This window comes from Candida albicans, chromosome 7 (genome assembly GCF_000182965.3).
Source record: "Candida albicans SC5314 chromosome 7, complete sequence".
Taxonomy (NCBI): Eukaryota; Fungi; Ascomycota; class Pichiomycetes; order Serinales; family Debaryomycetaceae; genus Candida; species Candida albicans.
Window position 1 is genome coordinate 769,607 of NC_032095.1, and position 14,400 is coordinate 784,006.

The 14,400-nt window shown below is 31.3% G+C and overlaps 6 protein-coding genes across 6 annotated transcripts, besides 1 other annotated feature; 4 read left to right on the forward strand and 2 right to left on the reverse strand. All coding sequences in view use genetic code 12, as the record gives it.

Annotated features, from left to right (window-relative positions):
* Window positions 1-1,404: 1,404 nt before the first annotated feature.
* On the forward strand, window positions 1,405-4,542 carry CAALFM_C703480WA (Arf family guanine nucleotide exchange factor; the record flags this gene model as incomplete). Its single annotated transcript, XM_707064.2, has 1 exon — window positions 1,405-4,542. One exon carries the CDS (start codon window positions 1,405-1,407, stop codon window positions 4,540-4,542), a length of 3,138 nt encoding a protein of 1,045 aa, XP_712157.2.
* A 757-nt stretch (window positions 4,543-5,299) lies between these two features.
* GYP7 (Gyp7p) lies at window positions 5,300-7,630 on the forward strand (the record flags this gene model as incomplete). The annotated part of the gene is made up of 1 exon (XM_707065.2): window positions 5,300-7,630. One exon carries the CDS (start codon window positions 5,300-5,302, stop codon window positions 7,628-7,630), a length of 2,331 nt encoding a protein of 776 aa, XP_712158.2.
* A 439-nt stretch (window positions 7,631-8,069) lies between these two features.
* Window positions 8,070-9,236, forward strand: CAALFM_C703500WA (putative serine/threonine-protein phosphatase; the record flags this gene model as incomplete). Its single annotated transcript, XM_707066.2, has 1 exon — window positions 8,070-9,236. One exon carries the CDS (start codon window positions 8,070-8,072, stop codon window positions 9,234-9,236), a length of 1,167 nt encoding a protein of 388 aa, XP_712159.1.
* A 268-nt stretch (window positions 9,237-9,504) lies between these two features.
* Window positions 9,505-9,974: a long terminal repeat ((psi-7b) Solo copy of the long terminal repeat (LTR) associated with the transposon Tca9; about 470 bp long, 30 copies per genome).
* Window positions 9,975-10,095: 121 nt separating this feature from the next.
* Window positions 10,096-10,830, forward strand: PNC1 (nicotinamidase; the record flags this gene model as incomplete). Its single annotated transcript, XM_707044.2, has 1 exon — window positions 10,096-10,830. The coding sequence occupies one exon, from the start codon at window positions 10,096-10,098 to the stop codon at window positions 10,828-10,830; it is 735 nt and encodes a 244-aa protein (XP_712137.2).
* Window positions 10,831-10,857: 27 nt separating this feature from the next.
* On the reverse strand, window positions 10,858-11,658 carry ISY1 (Isy1p; the record flags this gene model as incomplete). The annotated part of the gene is made up of 1 exon (XM_707045.1): window positions 10,858-11,658. One exon carries the CDS (start codon window positions 11,656-11,658, stop codon window positions 10,858-10,860), a length of 801 nt encoding a protein of 266 aa, XP_712138.1.
* Window positions 11,659-11,952: 294 nt separating this feature from the next.
* On the reverse strand, window positions 11,953-14,205 carry ENP2 (ribosome biosynthesis protein; the record flags this gene model as incomplete). Its single annotated transcript, XM_707046.1, has 1 exon — window positions 11,953-14,205. The coding sequence occupies one exon, from the start codon at window positions 14,203-14,205 to the stop codon at window positions 11,953-11,955; it is 2,253 nt and encodes a 750-aa protein (XP_712139.1).
* Window positions 14,206-14,400: the final 195 nt, after the last annotated feature.

Genomic DNA, 14,400 nt, shown 5'->3' on the forward strand with positions numbered 1-14,400 from the left:
TAAGCATCAAGCCACCCTTTATTCCAAAAAAAAAAAATTGGTTTACCAGGTAAAATGTATGAATTGAAGTCCTTGTTTTCCACGTTAAAATGCCTTGAAAAACAAAAAAAAAAAAAAAGAAATTAGAAAAGTCACACAATTCTACACCCAATATTAAAATTTTTCTTAATAAAAAGGAAGTTTGACAAACAAACGAGAATGTAAACTAAAAATTGGGTTTTCATTTTTGTGAATTCTAAAGGCTTTCTGCATTGCAATAATACCTTCTCTTAACCTATCTTATTTTATTATTGATTTATGGGTCTGAAATTTGGAGCAGTATTGTGATTTCTCTTATTGCTATAATCCTTGTTAATAAATTAGTTTAGCCAAAAAAAAAAGAATTTTTTAAATTCATTAATCTTGTTTTAGTCCTGACAATGAAAGTAATTCAGGAAAATATTATGTGAAGGACATTAAATGAAAAATGACAACAACAATTTCTGGTCTTGTGTTTTATTTGTTTTTGTTCTACTTTGTTGATTATTGTTTTAATATCATATTTGAATTTATTTTTTAATTTTTTAATTTTTTTTTTTTAATTTTCAAATTTACACGCAAGATATTTAAATCCATATCCATTGAAATAGAGATATAAACATATTAGGTTTTTCCCTATTTTCCACAGTTTTCCATAAAAAAAAAGAGACCTGTTTTTTCCAATTTTTTTATATATTTTTTTGAAAGAAGTTTTATTTCAATTCAATTTGGATACCAATATTAATTCAATTAGCACCATATTCAATTGTTGATACAATACATTTCAAAGTTCACATTTGTTATCAAAAATATCACAGTCAACCAGAAAAGTTTTGAAAGTGAAATCATTAAATATTAAAACAAATCACGAAACTTCCAACACGATCAGAAAAAAAATTTATATATTACATATAAAACAAAGTTAATAAACTGGATCAAGAAAAAAATAATATTAATTAAAACAGGGAAATTTTTTTTTTGATTTGTTTATTTGTTTTTTTTTTGAAAAAGTTTAATCCCGATTTTGACGATAATCTTCAAGATAGTTATACCCCCCTTCCTCCCCTCACATTTATTCACCTTAAAGTCAACTTTAAATAAGAACAAGACAGCATTGTTACAAATTATTCAGAATAATTTTGCGTGTTGAATAATTAATTAAAGGAAAAAAAACATCAATAATAAATATCATTCATTGGAAACTTTTTATTGAAATCTTTAAGTGACAGAAAACATTTTCCTTTTTTTCACATATCTTGTACTGTGTTGTCGATAATTTTCCACTTCCTTATCATAACAGTTTCAAGTCTATAATTAATCAATAAATCAGTCAAGTTGCTGTTCGCTTCACAATTATATCTCACAAGTACCGATTCGGTTGATTCAATGGTTTCTGCGGTAAGCAATATAACAGAATCATCTGTTGTCAACTCCACCACTCCGGAGTCTTCAATAAATATGACTAAACCACCTCCAATTAGTACCTCAAATAAAATAAAACACCACCCTCCTAAAGATGATAAACCTTTGCCAATAACACCAAATCGTGATGAACACAAAACTGAAGACAAAGGGACTAGCACTTCATCCAAGGGAGAACCATCATCTGTAACGAATACAAATTCTCAAAAAACAGAATCAGCTAATAAAGAAGCTAAAAATGGCAGTGAATCACCAAGCGAGGATGATACTGAATACAGATTAATTGCTAAGAGATTGTTTGATGAAGAATTTGTTTCGATCAAGCCTCAAGAGTACACTCAATTTTTAGCAGCTGGTGATCGTGACTCCACTAAAATTAGAAATTACTACATGAATTTATTTACATGGCCACCAAACCTTTTAAAGTCCACAAGAATGCTTTGCTCGAAGTTATATTTGAAAGGAGAATCTCAAGAAATTGACCGTATTTTGTCGTCATTCACCAAATCATATTTGAAGCAACATCCCAAGAATGTGTTTTGCACCAAGAATTTTGAACAAATTTATATCATCATATATTCTTTAATATTGTTAAATACGGCATTACACAATCTGGAATTGAACAAAAAGTCTCGTATCAGTCAATCTGATTTCATTAGAAATACTTTTACTACATTTGTCCAACAAAATGAAAAATTGCTGAAGTCTTTGAGTGTGAAGCAAAAAATTGCTATTGAAAATGAATTGTCAAATTTTTATGAGGATTTATCTAAGAATGAATTGCATTTGAAAACTGCTGATGAAGCTGGCTCTTCATCAATTAGTCAATCTCAACATCATCACAGTCATCACAATCATCATCACCACCACCACCATCATAATGACCATGGCCATCACAACAATACTCTTGGCAATAGGTTGTCCAAGGCCAGTCAAGATTCAGCAGCAACAGAAACGACTAATGCTAGCACAAATAGTCCAATTACACCAGCTAATGAGTCAAATAATGAAGATGGTGCTGTTTTGACACGTCAGCAGTCAGCTTCCTCAATATGGTCTACTGATACCACTAATCGTAGATCATCTTTGGCAATGAAGAGATACACCACCACCACATCAGAGATATCGAATTTCAATGCAACAGCCCAGAATCCAAATCGCCTGCCAGTACAAAGAGTTGGTATGGCAAGGGCTTTGGTTGGACACCAACGTCAGCAACAATTCCAATCAGAAAAATCCTCAATGTATAAAAATGGCAATCCGTCGTTGTATTCTCAAGCTTCAGCTGTACCACAATTGAAGAATCGTCCTTCATACGATCAAATGAAGAGTTTAAATAAACGCTCTTCACGTCAGTCTGTTATATCAAAGGATTCTAGCCACAATGATGATGATATGATTTCGGTGTTGTCATTTGATACTATGAATTTGCCAATGCATGATGAATCGGACTCCCAACGTTTCAACCAACAAATGGAGGATTTCAATGTTGATGATTATCAGGATAAATATGATTTAACCTTAGAATTGCAAGGATCACCGTATTTGAAAGAAGGGTTGTTGAAATTGAAAATTTTAAACAATGATTCAGTTGATGAAATAGATGGCAACTCTAATCCCTCGGCATCATCTACACCAGCTAATCACGGCAAGTTCTTGTCATTTTTCAGTAGACCAGCTAATTCCAGTTCTTCTACTTCTAACATGAACAATCACAAATTTACTGAAAATTTTGTGGTTATAAGTAAAGGAGAATTGTCATTGTACTCATTTGATCCAAAAGTTATCAAAAAGTTCAAGAAGAGAAATGGCCACCAACAACAACAAACTGAACCCGATGACGATGACATTGTTGGCGATGGTAATTGGTTGAAAAACGCTGCCAAGATTGGTACCTACAATTTATGCTCTACTTATGCTGATTTAGAAAAGACAACTTCTCAAGGTAAAGTTTTATGGTCATTAACATTCCCCAAAACTTCGAAACGTCAACCCAAAAAATTTATATTTGAGGCTGGTACCAAAGAGGTTGCTTTGGAGTTTATAAATACTTGTAACTTCTGGGCTGCCAAAATAACTGCTATTCCAACATTGGAAGAAAGTGTAAGCTCATTAGAATATGGATGGACCAATTTGGACTATATTATTGCTCATCGCGAGTCATTTAAAAAGTCCAGAAACATAATGAAATATGAACCCGTCGTCAAGGGGGTATATTTGTCCAACTATATTGTTAATAGTGAAGAAACCAATCATTTGGGTATGATGAGACAATTTGTTAAAACTTCAAACTATTATAACCAATTGAAGAAATTGTATAACGAATTCACTGAAATGAGGCAGAAGTTTTTGATCAATTTACCTAAATGTCATTTCAATTGTTCAAATCATAGCAAAATCTTGTCTAATTATGACACCAAGATCAATGACTATAATTTGGAAATGAAAAAATATAAGAATTATTTGATTATTCTTGGGTTTGGGTTACAATTGAGATTTGATTTAGAAGAGCAAGATAGACAACAACAATATGATACATCTTTAGAAAATGAAGATGTTGATGATGATGATGAAGGTGAAGAAGATTATGAAACTATTGGTGAAACTTTAGCAACCACTGATAGAGCAAGCAGTGCTGGAGCTAAAAGTAATGATACATCTTACCAAGATGATGAGTTGACGAAATTGGTTAAATTTGAGATCAAAAAGTTATTTTTCAATATGAAAGATATCTCAAAAGTGATTCCAACTTTCCGATCACTGAAATCAATTAAAAACTTGGCTGATTTGGCTCAAGATATTGACAACAAGTTGGTTAAATCACCAAAGACATTTACTTTAGCAAATTATAATGATAATGAGAGCCCAATCAACCAATTACTTGCTACCACTAACGCCAATCCTACCGTGAAATCCAGTTCAATGATAATGGAACTGTCAATCGCTGAAGAACCAGAAGATGCTGAAGATAGTGAAACCACTAGAAGAAGCAGTAAGGTTAATAACTCAAAAGATCATTCACCTGCTACAAGTATAAGTAGTAGTATTAAAAAACCAAATTTAAAGATTGCTAATTCAGAAGTATCAGCATTGGTAATTTAAGGGGATGGTAGAGAGATGAATAGATTAATTTAGATACAGATTTTGTTACGTTCGTTTGTGGACATTGGTTTTTAAGGCTTTTATTTCTCACAGTTATTTTACTTTACTTTACTTTATTTTATTTTATGTTGATTTGTTTTCTTGTTTAGTTTTATTCTTATTATTTTAGATTATTTGATTGTGAGTTTTTAATATTGTTTTTTATTTTATTTGATTATTTGTTACCCTTTATAAATATAATATATGTAAATTCTATTTGTATACTTGTTATAATTCTATTGATATTTGATTTAGTACTGTTAGAAGTTTTGAAATGTTGATGATTTGTAACTGTTTGCAGATAAATATTGCATTACCATTCTACAAACCAATCAAAACCCCGTATTACCTCATCAAAATAAGAAAGGTTGAGATATCAATTTGAAGATTGATTAGAATTCATTCTTAAAATGTGATAATGTAGTTGCATGTGCAGCTAACCTACGAGATTTAATTGCTAGTTGGTGAATAGATACGAATCTCTCCTTGATTACATAAGCAGGTCATGATGCAATTAATATTCCCACAGCCAACAAATTAAATCAACCAACAAAATATATACTAATAAGTGGCAACTATATTGATCTTTAATAAAATTGTCGAATTTCTTTATTATCTTGTCTTATTGAACTATATAAGTATAATTGAAAACTCCCTTGGTTGATAGTTATTATTGAAATTATACAGTTACAGGAAACAACCAACATTAGCAATCCAAATGCCTACTAAAAGAACTTTGCTGCTGAATGAAGTAGAATTATTATATGTCAAATCAAAAGTATGTTTACATCCATCACCATCCAAAAAAGATAATATTGCTGGGTTTTTAACACTTTCAAGACCACCAAGAGCAACAAATTTAGAAATATTATTATCGTATGTCCCAGAATCACAATTATCCACTGAAGAATTGAAAATTTATCAACAAGTTGATGTTGAAGATTTAGATTTGAATTTAGGTTCAGTCAATAATATTAATCATGATCATCATAAACAAAACAAGGCGTCAACTTCAAGAATTGTTTCTAAACCTAGTCAATCGGTATTAACTGGTTATGCATTTAATGTTCAATTGTCATTTATTTATTCAATTCAATTTAGAACTCCATCGCATGGATATTGGTATGGATCAATCGTATTAAATCTTCAAGATGGGGAAAAACTACCAATATTGTTTTTCCATGATAATGAAAGTCCGCTGAGTTTAAAATCTCAAAAATTACAGAATCAAAGATTTGATCCATTTGGTAATGATGGAGAATTATATTGGGGTGGATTAGATTTTTTGAAAGTATTACAACAATTAATCAATGTTCAACGTTCAACGATTGAACTATCGGTGTATCTAGTCAATCCTGAATCAAATGATTTACGGAATTTTGCCCCCTTTAAGGAAAAACAAAAAGTACCAGAACCATCTCAAGAACCATTTAAATTACCTGATGTCGCCAAATTTTTCAATACTGCTAAATGGAAGGTTTTATCAACAGTAGCTACATTGTCTGCCAAAACTAAGAATCAAGTATTGGATATAATTGAAGATAATGCTCCTAAACCAATCAAAGATTTAGTGTTACAGCAACCTGAAGTGATTAAGATTGGCGATGAGTTTGATTCAGCAAGAATTTATTTGGCAAAATGGGCACAACAAGTGAAAGAAGAAGCAGAACAGAGTCAAGGTGCTTACATGTTGGATGATAAATTGTTTAATAAAATCAATCGAGAATTAAATTCAACGGAAATGTTGACACAAGAAGAAATTAATAAAACCACTAGAAGAAACGAAATTACGGTACAAGAATGGCAAGGGTTTTTCGATTTTAGTGGAAGATTATTAATTACTGTTGATGAAGTGAAAAGTCGGATATTCCATGGTGGATTAAATCAAGATGTACGTAAAGAAGCGTGGTTGTTCTTGTTAGGGGTTTTCCCATGGGATTCAAGTGAAGATGAACGTGAAGCTTTACGAAAATCATATGAAACTCGATACGAAGAACTTAAATTGAAATGGGTAAATGATGATGTGAAAAGAAACACTGAATTCTGGAAAGATCAAAAATTCCGTATTGAAAAAGATATTAATCGGACTGATCGTAATTTAGATTTATTTAAGAATCCGAAAAAGAGAAAGGAAAATAGCGATGGTTCGACAACAGAAACAACTGCCGCCACCAACACCACTGATAATGGAACAAATAGCGATACCACCCAAACAAGGGAATCAACACCAGAGACTCCAGATGAGGAAGATATTGATGATGAATTTGATGTTTCCAATATTAGAAATCCACATTTATACACCATGAGAGAAATTTTGTTAACATTTAATGAGTATAATGAGAATTTAGGGTACGTTCAGGGCATGACTGATTTGTTATCACCATTATATGTGATTATTCAAGATGAAGTATTGGTGTTTTGGGCATTTGCCAATTTCATGGAACGTATGGAACGTAATTTTGTTCGAGATCAAACTGGAATGAAAAAACAAATGAATACATTGAATAAATTATTACAATTCATGTTGCCTAAATTATATAAACATTTAGAAATGTGTCAATCAAATGATTTATTTTTCTTTTTCAGGATGTTGTTAGTTTGGTTTAAACGAGAATTACATTGGGATCAAGTGTTAACTTTATGGGAAATTTTATGGACAGATTATTATTCTTCACAATTTCATTTATTTTTTGCTTTGAGTATATTGAGTGATAATGAAAGAATTATAATTCAAAATTTAAAACAATTTGATGAAGTGTTGAAATATATGAATGATTTGAGTATGAAATTGCATTTGAATCCACTTTTGATTAGAAGTGAATTGTTGTTTTTGAAGTTTAAACGAATGTTGGATATCATTGATCGTGATACTAGTTTAAATGCTTTACGTCACGATGATCCATATAGAAATGGAAATGCTACTGGTACAGGTAGTAGTGAAAACTCCAATAATGGTGAGATTATTGGAGATGAATTGAGAGAGTTGTTACGAAAAGATTTGGTTATTCAAAAAGAAGTTGAAAGACCAGAAGGTGTTGGTGGAGGTTAAATAGGTTTCTCTGTATATCAATATTTGTTACATTTATTATTTATGAAAATTTAAAAACAAGAGAAAGTTTAATTATTCAAGTTTTCTTATATCTTGGAAAAAATGCAACCTCTTTGGTCATTACCAGCCATTTTTAAGTATTTTCTTGAAGTAGAAGCCAGAATATGGTGCTAATTGTTAAACCAACCAATCAACTTCAACTTATTTTTCAATAATACTGTTACCTTCTTTCATCATCCTTCGTTAATAGATTCTATTTCATTTAACTGCAAAAACTTGCACGTTTTACATCAAATTTTCGTCTAAAATATTTTTGTGTTTTGTTGTGACCAAGAAAAAAAATTAACACTTACATCTCTTTAAAGAATATAAATAGATAAAACGAAAACACGTTTTCAATTCCTGCAACTAGTCATCACCAACATCTATATCTATATCGATGAGGGAGACTACACCATTGAAGAAGAGCTATAAAAAGTATAAGAGCACTACCAGGGAAGATGATAGTGAGGTACTGGGATATTACGATCACGAACAACAATACGAAGAATACGAGGATTCATTCTCGATGAGTAAGACTACCAAATATACTTTATTTACAATAATTGGATTGATAACTTTATTGGCCTTATATTTCTTTACGGTTTTCCTACCGGATTATTTCATTCCTGAAGCAGTTGCTTTAAAACCTATTGAAAATATATCCGATATACCCGTTACATTAGTCCCATCATCTAACAAGGAAAACAGCGAGGCTAATGATAAGAAAATGGTGGATAGAATAATCTTGATTGGTGATATTCATGGTCATTATATTGAATTTAGAAAATTATTGACGAAAATAAATTATAATAAACATAAAGATCATTTAATTGTTTTAGGTGATTTTATAAGTAAAGGTCCCGATTCATTTAAAACATTAGATTATTTGATTAATAATAATATTGATTGTGTATTGGGTAACCATGAATATTATATTTTACAAAATTATGCCACATTCCATGGATTAGACCAACCAAATTTCTCATCATCTGAGAGTCAGCCAATAGCCGTTAAAGATTCATTTAATGATGACCCGGAATTCTTATTGGCTAAAAAACTCGAACCCCATCATGTTAAATATATCAATAATTGCTCGATAATTAAAAAATTGGGATATGTGCCAAATCCTAAAGGAAAGAAAAAGAATAAAGTTGGTGATGGCGCCGATTATAGTCAAGGAATTGCCGTTCATGCTGGTATTAGACCAGATTTACCATTAGATCAACAAGATCCAATTGATAATCTTGAGATGAGATCATTAATTGGGCCATTTTATAATGAAACGACAGCAGATCCAACTATACCTAATAGTAAAAGTTGGTCGAAAATTTATAATTCGAAAAATGGTGAATACCCGGCTGATTATATTGTCTATTACGGTCATGATGCTGGTAGAGGATTGAAAATTAAAAAATTCACCAAAGGGTTAGATTCCCGTTGTGATAGAAATGGGAAATTATCAGCTATGGTTATATCTAAAAAGCAAGTGACCGTGGATGTGAATGATTACGACAAGAAGAAATCATTTGAATTGATTGAAGAAGTTGTTCAAGTCAATTGTTAGTTTTTGGGAGCTAGGTGGTATTAGACTTAAATAGATAGAATTAGATTCTAGACTCTTTTGCTTTGTATTGATAGTTATAGTTTTTTTTTGGTTTGAGTGTGTTTGTAGTTAATCTTACCGAATAATCTGTCAAGTATGTAGACATCAGCAGATGTCGTATTAGGGGGTATCCCTTAGGACAAGGCAATTGTTTTAGAATCACGAGAATAACATTTTGCATAACTTCACTGGTTGGTTAATTTCTTGGTGGTGCTAACGGGGAGACTCCTGTCGTAGAGTAGCAACAAATCTTTCCAATGATTGGTATTTGTGCGACTCTGCACGACATGTGTTTTCGTGCATTTAAATTGTTTATTCAAAATTCAAGACATATGCAGATAGTACACAAATTAAGAGTTTGGCATAAAAGGAATAAGAAATGTCAAATATTTTATATAGTTATATATTTTAATTATGGGAAATTAAACGTTTATTCTGTTCTATAAGATTTAACCGTAGAGATTACATTTAAAGCCTATGGTCCAAATCTAAAAGATACTACAAGTTCACTAAGTCACATACTTAAATCAAATTCATCAAGCACCATTGCCTACACAGATTTAGAACGGGTTATATCATCATTTAAGTCAGACATTACTAATTTACGCTAAGGTGTTAGCTTAATGGACCAACTACTTTAAATTAAATTGGTAATGCAATCTGTTCTTTAATTGAGTCGAATGCCACGACTATACAACAACTCCGGAACAACACAAAAAAAAGCACGTAACGATGAATAGAGAAAATATATAAAACCTTCCACTCCTAACCATACGCCATTATCACTAACAATCTCTTATACTAAAAGCAAACAATAACTATGAAGAAAACAGCATTAATAGTAGTTGATCTACAAGAGGATTTCTTACCGCCTAATGGATCATTGGCCATTAAAAATGGTCGATCAGTTATACCCAAAATCAACCAATTATTACCATCACAAGATAATCATTCCAAATTTGATTGGTCCTTAATTGTTGCAACACAAGATTGGCATCCACCAAATCATACTTCATTTGCCTCTCAACATGAAAATGTTGCACCATTTACTGAAATTGAATTCATTCACCCAGAAAAGAAACTTGACCCGAAAACGAATCAACCAATTGTTATGAATCAAATTGTTTGGCCAGATCATTGTGTACAAGGCACCAAGGGAGCTCAGTTGGAACCCCTGTTTGCTAATCAATTTGAAAAATTAACAAAACAAGATGATAATAATACTGCCCCATGCAAAATAGTGAAAAAGGGGTATCTACCTGATCGTGAATATTATTCATGTTTCCAAGATTGTTGGGGGTTACATCATACTGAATTGATTGATCTTTTACATGAATATGACATTGAAAATGTTGTTTTTGTAGGGTTAGCTTATGATTTCTGTGTTTTAAGTTCAGCTATTGATAGTGCTAAAAATGGATTTAAAACATTTGTTTTGAAAAATTATTGTGAATCGGTTTATCCAGAGAAAATTAATGACACAGATAAACTATTTATTGATAATGGTGTTACAATAGTTGATAATGATGAGAAATTTGATTCTTTATTTAAATAAGAGATGGTCAATGGAGAGGGGCTATATTTAACGAAATTTACTTAATAATTGTTCACGTCGTTTGTTTACTAACCATTTAGTCACAACTTCATTTGTAGGTATATCATTGAAACTCATTCGAATTTGTTCAAGGTTTTCGGTATCCTGTTGTTGTATTTCTGCATCATTCAATTCTTTAGTTCTCTTCTCTTCATATACCACCAAAGGATCGCCTAGTTGAGCCTCACTATCATCTAAATATTCATCCTCTTCTTCATCATAAAATCCATAATAATTCATATCTATCAGATTGTCCGTACTCTTATATTGATCTACTTTTCTTCGTCTTTTGCTTTGATCCAGGTCATCAATATCATCACGTTTATGATTTTTCCTATTTTTCTTATTCTCTTCAATCATCAACTTCACTTCCGGTAAATCTTTAGCTCTACCAAAATATCGATAATATTTCCCTTTATCCAGATTATTCACTCTAATACCAGTATTTATCAAATCATTCTTAGTATTACCATTATGTCGAATATAATCATTACCATGTAATTTATCTCGTATATGATATTCCCATCGTCTTTTCTCATTAAATAATTCATTCAATTGATCATTCAATTCTCGGACTTTAATATCTGATATTTCAAAATCATTGATTTCCGTCAATTGTTTAGAAATTTCTCCAATTATTGATCGTCGCCAACCTTCTGCTTGTGATAATTGAGTGATTGAATGAATGTTTTTCGGTCGTTGATGATAATGATAATTGATTGGTGCTGATGATTGTGATTGATAAAATCTATTTAAACTCGATTGAGCCTTTTCTTTATTTCGTGACATCGATCACAGAAGTAGATGCTTGTTATTGGAGATGTATCTATTCTAGAAACTGTTTGATGGATGATTATGAGATGTGCAACAAAAAATTCGGGCTCACTATAAACATTTTTGTTATCATATACACGACCAATGTCAAATCCATTGAGTATGGTTGAGTCTACTAAAATGATAGTTATTTTACAATTTGAATGATAAATAACAAGACTTGTGGTCTGAGGTGTGTTTTTCAGCATTCGTTACCACTTATAAATGTTGTATTACTCCTATTTATGCCGTAAACATGTATCTATAATTTTACATACCTCTAAACTTATTCTTGGATGCTATTCTACGACCTTCAAATCTCTGTTTAGTTCTACCACTATCTTTAGTCTTACCACTATCCAGCTTTTCATCATCACTGTGGTTGTTATTAAATTTCAGTTTAGTTGATTTTGATTTTGATTTTTGGGGCACAAATGTCAATTCAGCTTCACCACGAGCATGTCGACGTAATCTAGCATCTTTAGCATTACTAATACTATTATTATTTTTGTTCTGTTTAGAAATTTTGTTTAATTTGTTTACTTGAGAGCCAAATGATACTGATGCCTTCTCGGTATTTGCCAAGGATGATGAAGATGAAGATGATTGTTGAGATAAGATTTTCATTTCATTTTGGAATTTCTTTGAATCTTGCTGTTGTTGTTTTTGTTTTGATTGACGTATTTTATTCAATTCCTTACCGACTCTTTCTCTAGTTTCGGCTGATTTAGCTTCATCTTCAGATTGTTCTTCAGATTCAGAATCTGATTCTTCATCTGATTCATCTGAATCTAATCCAGTGTGGTGTGAATCTTTCATGTTCAATCTTTCTTCATCTGACTCTTCAGCTGCAGTCAATCCTCTTCCTCTTGAATTAGTAGTACCAGTATTGGTGGTGGTTATATCTTTGGTTGATTTAACCGGATTCAATTGTTTATATTCATGAGATTCTTCATCAATTTCAAAATCAGGGTTTTCAAACATTTCTCTAAAACGATCATCATTAACAATTGATTCAACATAATCGGTGGCACCATTGGCATTACCATCAGGAGTACCATTTTCAGCAAATTTAGTTTGTAATTTATTGACCAAATCTTTATTGACTTTAATTTTCGTTGGTAAGTCATTACCATTGGAACTAGTAAGAATTCTTGATTTTCTTTCTTCATTGATTTTGTTAGCAATTTCACGTTTACGTTGATCATAAATTGAATTGGGATTACTGATTAAATTGACTTTATCATATAATTCAGTATTAATGAAAAACCCATGCATATAAGAACGTAAAACTTTGGATCCAATCAAATGAGTCAAATTCAATTTCACCACTTCATCACGAGTAATAAATTTAAAGTTAGAATAAATTGAATCTGAAGGTTTTTCCTCCAATTCTTCAGTAACATTATCCAAGAATGAACACCAATTAGGTGCTGAACCCAAATTAGGGATATAATAAGTATGCATGGGCATCCCTTCGTTAGCCATGAAAAACATTCCTGATTGAGGAATATGACAAATATCATTGATATCAACGGTCGGTTCCATGGAGGCAAATGATTTACCATTAGTATGATCCCAAATTTTCACAATTCTTTTATCACTAGTTAAAATCATTTCTGGTTTTAATGAATCTTGACACCAAATGATTTTTTTAATATCATACCCATATCCTTGATCTTTAATTTGATAGGGTTCAGATGCACGTAAATCATATAATAATGTTTGTCCATTACTTGTCCCACAAGCAAAATTTAATGCATCTTGAGGTCGGAATGCAAGTGATGTAATACCACAAGAACTTTGTTCAGTGTTATTAGTACTATTAATTAATTGATCACTAACAAATAGTTTCCCGGCTCTTTGTTTTGATCTTGGATCCCAAAATTCAACGGTACCATCATCTAACCCAGCACTTATTAAACCATGCATAGAATTAATATCAACGGCGTTACATCCACTGTCAATATTGCCACCATCAGTCATATCCAATTTCAATGGGGATAAAAACCTTCCTTGATCTAAATTCAATCGATATAATTCATCACTTGAACTACCAACGATCAAATCACAATTAATTGGATTATATGTCAAACATCGACCAAATTTAGGTATTCTAGTACGATAATGTACTCCACCAGCAGTTTGAAATTCAATACTTCTATCACATTGTAAATGAACACTTTTAGTCCAATCATTACTTAAAATTAAAAAATCAATGTTTTCCACATTAGTATGACGATCAAATTTTAATGATAAATTGGCAAATTCATAAACATGAATTTGTGGTTTATAAGTCCCGGTGGCCATACAATATTGTCCATCATTAGTCACTTTAATTTTATTTGATGCTTCACTGAATTCAAAATCTTGAATTAATTCTATTCTATTTTGATATTCTAAATCATGTTTAAGAGCTCGTTTACGTTTCTTGTCTATCCAATCAGGTAATGATCGAGAAACATTGGTACCAGAAACTTGATATACTGATACATTCCCTGCAGTTGTTGATTTTAAAACCATATCTAGTAAAAAAGTTGTTTAATGGAATGAGTTATTATTATTAATATATAAAAACTGTAGATTGACAGATATGAAATTGGGTTATAAAGTTGTTGAAGAATATGAATGATTTAGTAGTAAATTTTTTTTTTCTAACGGAAGTCTTCAAAATTGAGATGAGCATTTGAAGTTTCCAAATTTTATTCTCGCACAATA